The 4,710-nt window shown below is 35.6% G+C and overlaps 1 protein-coding gene across 3 annotated transcripts in view; it reads right to left on the bottom strand.

The window, feature by feature from the left end:
- Window positions 1-4,710, bottom strand: part of LOC137627506 (uncharacterized) — a 13,361-nt gene continuing 8,651 nt past the window's right edge. For 2 of the 3 annotated variants that reach the window (XM_068358591.1, XM_068358592.1), the window contains exons 3-5: window positions 4,480-4,710; window positions 2,552-2,794; window positions 2-1,369 (exon numbers count right to left, since the gene is read on the bottom strand). The exon at window positions 4,480-4,710 is cut by the window's right edge and continues 227 nt beyond it. In XM_068358591.1, coding sequence (XP_068214692.1) covers window positions 1,232-1,369; window positions 2,552-2,794; window positions 4,480-4,710 — 612 coding nt within the window. In that variant the 3' untranslated portion in view covers window positions 2-1,231. Of the gene's footprint in view, window positions 1,370-2,551; window positions 2,795-4,479 lie in introns of all 3 variants that reach the window. The other variant, XM_068358593.1, reaches the window with a different exon arrangement.

Genomic DNA, 4,710 nt, shown 5'->3' with positions numbered 1-4,710 from the left:
TGTGTAGTACTGAGCCTCATGATGAAGGCCTGATTAATAGAATTATCTGATAGTATTTAGTACGTTATCTGTTGCTTAAATGTCATAGATTACAAAAATTCCTGAATTATTGACACGGCGTAAAATATTAAACCATCAAGGCAACGAAGATTAAGACTTTCTTATCAACTGGTTTATTCCACAACGGTATTCTAAGAATAAGTTTCACAATCGTTTCCAAACGAAATTGTATACACGAAATATTTTGGCATTTATGAATTTGTTCATGTTTAATAATTTCCCTTTTTTTTCATTTAAAGGATTTGTGTAGTATACTCTAATAACATACATAAATTCTTTTATTTCTGTGTAAATTATCTTAAGCACATAGGCCTAGTTTGTTTCCAAGAAAATAATTGGCCTTAAGGTTGTGGTAGCTTATTGGAAACGTTCCTGCTCAGCGATGTGCTTGACTGGGGTTCGAGACCCGCTCAAGCTCGATAATTCCTATTGTCAATTCTTTTTAGCGAGGCAGATTTGCACCGGCTCGCAGGGGTGCCCTTTTAGCTCTGAAAAGTTTCCTGATCGCTGATTGGTTGGACAAGATAATTCTAGCCAATCAGAGAGCAGGAAACTTTTCCGAGCTTAAAGGGCTCCGCTGCGAGTCGGTGCAAATGCGCCTCATTAAAACAAAATTACTATAGTACTGTCTGCAACCTCACCATCATTGTGAGCTATAGGTCTAGCTGCTGAGTCATCAGCAGCCATTGCTTGGCCTTCCCTGGTCCTTGTTTGGGTGGAGAAGGGGCTTGGTCGCTGATCATACGTATAAATGGCCAGTCTCTACGGCATTGTTACTGTCTCTTGCCTCTGCCATTCATGAGTAACCTTTAAACCTTGATTTTTTCCAACGTTGATGGCTATGGTGACGGTACCGTAAATTTATCAGTCAAACATTATAATCAAATTATTGATAATTCACTTATTGATAAAAGAGTTTAATCAATGATAAGCGCAGACGAAAAGAATACAAGTATGTGAAGTTTGGATTTTAATTAGCTTCAAATCAAGGGATTTTTAGTACAACTGCGAGATTTGTAAAAATCAAAAGAACTTCAGGAAATAGACGTTAGAGGGTGATGCATGGGGGAAGATAATTCTTGACTAGACAAAATGGAGTTTATTAACACTTTCTAAATTAATCAAATAAAGAAATAACTTTTAAAAAAATTGAAGAAAAAGTACACGTCTTTCAATGTCTCCTACGCTGCTCTTGTCGGACAGCTTGGAAGGACTTCGAAGGATGACTGCTATTGCGGTCCAAATTCCTACTGGGGCGATATTCAAAGAGCTCCAGATTGATCCCATCATCTTCCTCCTTGTGGCCAGGCTGAAAAGAATGGTTGAATATTATTCTCTTAGTGTACGCAATCCGTCAGAATGACGGTTAAATATTTAGGTAGATATGCACACAGATTTAACCATTTCCACCCTCCTCCCCGTTACCTGAGGGACGTGTAGTTATACGTCTCACAATGCCATTGGCGTGACCGGAAAGATATATATATATATATATATATATATATATATATATATATATATATATATATATATATATATATATATATATATATATATATATGTGTGTGTGTGTGTGTGTGTGTGTGTGTATGTATGTATGTATGTATATAAGACCAGACACTTGTTCTTTACTATATAGGGGAGATTAAGATTGTTTGTCATGAACTTCAATAAAGGGAGCTTCTCAGCTTGAATGACAATCAGGCTGTTCATTTGGAAAACTTACTATAACAACAATCCTATCCTACTGGGAAGATCAAATATTTTGCACATGACCATTGATGTTCTATGGAATAGCTCATTCATTCTAATAGATTTCCCTGGATAATTTGCTTTCTGAAACGGACAGATTGGTTCCAATAGCCTGTAATATTTCATTAAAACTAAATTAACCACCTGACTCATATGTCAGATGTTTACCCTCGTCACCGCCGAGGTATCTATAGACTGAGCGGAGTAGATAGTGATATGTCATAACTGACGCGCAACCACGGTCTAGGTTTAGTATCTCAACCGTGCGCACAACATTGTAAGATTGTAAGTTATCAGTTGGTATACGTAACACCCCTGATTACCGGTTGTCCCAGCCATTCCCGCCATATATTAAGCACCTCGAAAGATGTTTGGCGATAAGGTAATCTCTAACTAAAACATGAGTAACCAAACTGGGGTATCTTCGAACGTACAGAAAAGAAATCAACACGATGCATAATATTTTAAACATTATTATCAAAATCATGGTAGGAGCAATTTATCTTGGGTTAGATTACATTAAAAATTATACCTCAGTTATTTATTTGTAAATTTGCTTTTATATGGGGGCTATGTGAATTTGTCATTACTTGCAATAGTAGTTTAAGCAAATCTGCTTTAAGTATTTTCAAACTGTAGGCTACTTTAGTTTGGGGGTGGTTATAAAGAGAATGATTTCCACAACAGATCAAAAAGATTATACTATCAAACATGAGTAAATACTGTAATTCATAATCACCTTGAATTTCTCCTGAAAGGCTTTTCTGTGGCGAGAGTAGTAAGCAATGACGCACCCAAGAACGCCCAGGAAAGAGAGGATGAGGCTTCCCTCAATCGAAAGCACAAAGATTAAGATTATGGGTCCATCTCCGGTGCTGTTTCCTTCATTCGTTACAGCAGACATATTTATGAACGATTTATTTCCATTCTCTTGCGGTAAGTTTATGACCGTTTCGTCCTTAATCTTTATAACACGCTTGTTCTGTGAACAGAAATTGTTTATGTTGTAAATTTCTTCCATTATCGTAACAAATCTTATGTTTATTTGCGTTTTTTTGCAGCAGCCATCTTGTTTGTTTAAATCCGAAGTCATGTTCGTGGTTTATGCCCACTACTTCCCGTCCAGTAGGGAAGACAATATCTCGAGCATAAAGTTCCCGGTTTCCCATTTTCAACTGCTGGATAATACAAGAAAAAATAAATGGGATTCCAGCTTTAGTTGTATTATGCTTGAATACATTTCTCTTTATTCAAGTTTTTTGTAAATGCAGATATGAGAAGATATGGCGACTGTAAATCATGTAATTCAACTGATTAATGAAGTCTCTTGATTAATGATAGGAGCAATTTCATATCCGTTTCCTGACTCTTAGCACCAACTCAATGACAAATAAGTTGATAAGGAATTTAATTACATTAGAAATTATCTTTTCCCTGTGTTTTTAACAAACATGATAATCTTAGCTTCTCTATTAATTATTATACGATATTAGATTGCCCATCCGTTGAGATACTACCACTAGAGTTATGGGGGTCCTTTGACTGGCCAGACAGTACTACATTGGATCCTTCTCTCTGGTTACGGTTTACTTTCCTTTTGGCTAAACACACACACCGAATAGTCTGGCCCATTCTTTACATATTCTCCTTCGTCCTTATACACCTGACAAGACTGAGATTACCAAACAATTCTTCTTTACCCAAGGGGTTACTGCACTATAATTGTTCAGTGGCCACTTTCCTTTTAGTAAGGGTAGAAGAGACTCTATAGCTATAGTAAGCAGCTCTTCTAGAAGGACACTCCAAAATCAAGCTATTGTTCTCCAGTTTTGGGTAGTGCCATAGCCTCTGTACCATGGTCTTCCACTGTCTTGGGTTAGACTTCTCTTGCTTGAGGGTACACTCGGGCGCACTGTTCTATCTCATTTCTCTTCCTCTTGTTTTGTCAAAGTTTTTTATAGTTTAAATAGGAGATACCCATTTTAATGTTACTGTTCTTGAAATATTTAATTTTTCCATGTTTCCTTTCCTCACTGGGCTATTTTCCCTGTTGGAGCCCCCGGGCTTATAGCATCCTGCTTTTCCAACTAGGGTTGTAGCTAAGCAATTAATAATAAAAATAATTTATGTATCTTTTTTTGCATATTTTCATATAAACTTAAGAATACTAGCTTTCGTTTCTATTGTTATTTTGAAAATGTATACTTTTTCCAATAAAATTATTAAAACATATTTCTTCGCAGCGAACCACTGCTCCATAACAAATATCTCAAAAATTATAAGGAAAGTTAAGGACTTCTTATAATTTTTGGGTTAGATAAATTTATTTATTATTTCCTATCTATTTTTCCCTTGAAAGTTACCTCTAAAAGCACAGATGGTTGGAAAAAATGCAGTAATAGGCTACTTCTACTTTAAAACATCTTGTAGATGCAGTATAATTTTATAAGTACAATCGATGTATATAAAACTATTCCTTAACAATAGAATGTACCCTAAATAGCGCAACGAACATTAAAAAAATAATGAATATTATACTTATTACGTTACATATTTTAGACTGCATAAATTCAAAGGCACATGCATATCAAAAGATTTTTTATCAACAAAATAACAGAAAGTACCACTATTTAAAAAGAAATCTACATAAAACTTGTTCAAGCATACCTTCGACATCCCTTCAGTTGCATTACTATTAGATTTTAACTCCATTTCTTTGACGGAAATATCTCTAACATCAGCTCCATTCTTTACACCGTTTTCCATTTTCTCGTTTCCTTGAATTCCGTTTCGAATTTCCCGAAGAACGTCTCTGAGGTGGAATTTTTTCTCCGATAGTCTGTTGTATTTCTCATTATTGGGAACAAAATGGCCGCCATTCTTCTTGCTTTGCAGAGC

Source organism: Palaemon carinicauda, chromosome 35, assembly GCF_036898095.1.
Source record: "Palaemon carinicauda isolate YSFRI2023 chromosome 35, ASM3689809v2, whole genome shotgun sequence".
NCBI classification, from domain to species: Eukaryota; Metazoa; Arthropoda; class Malacostraca; order Decapoda; family Palaemonidae; genus Palaemon; species Palaemon carinicauda.
Note: the sequence above shows the minus strand (reverse complement) of the source record. Positions and strands in the feature narration are given on the sequence as shown.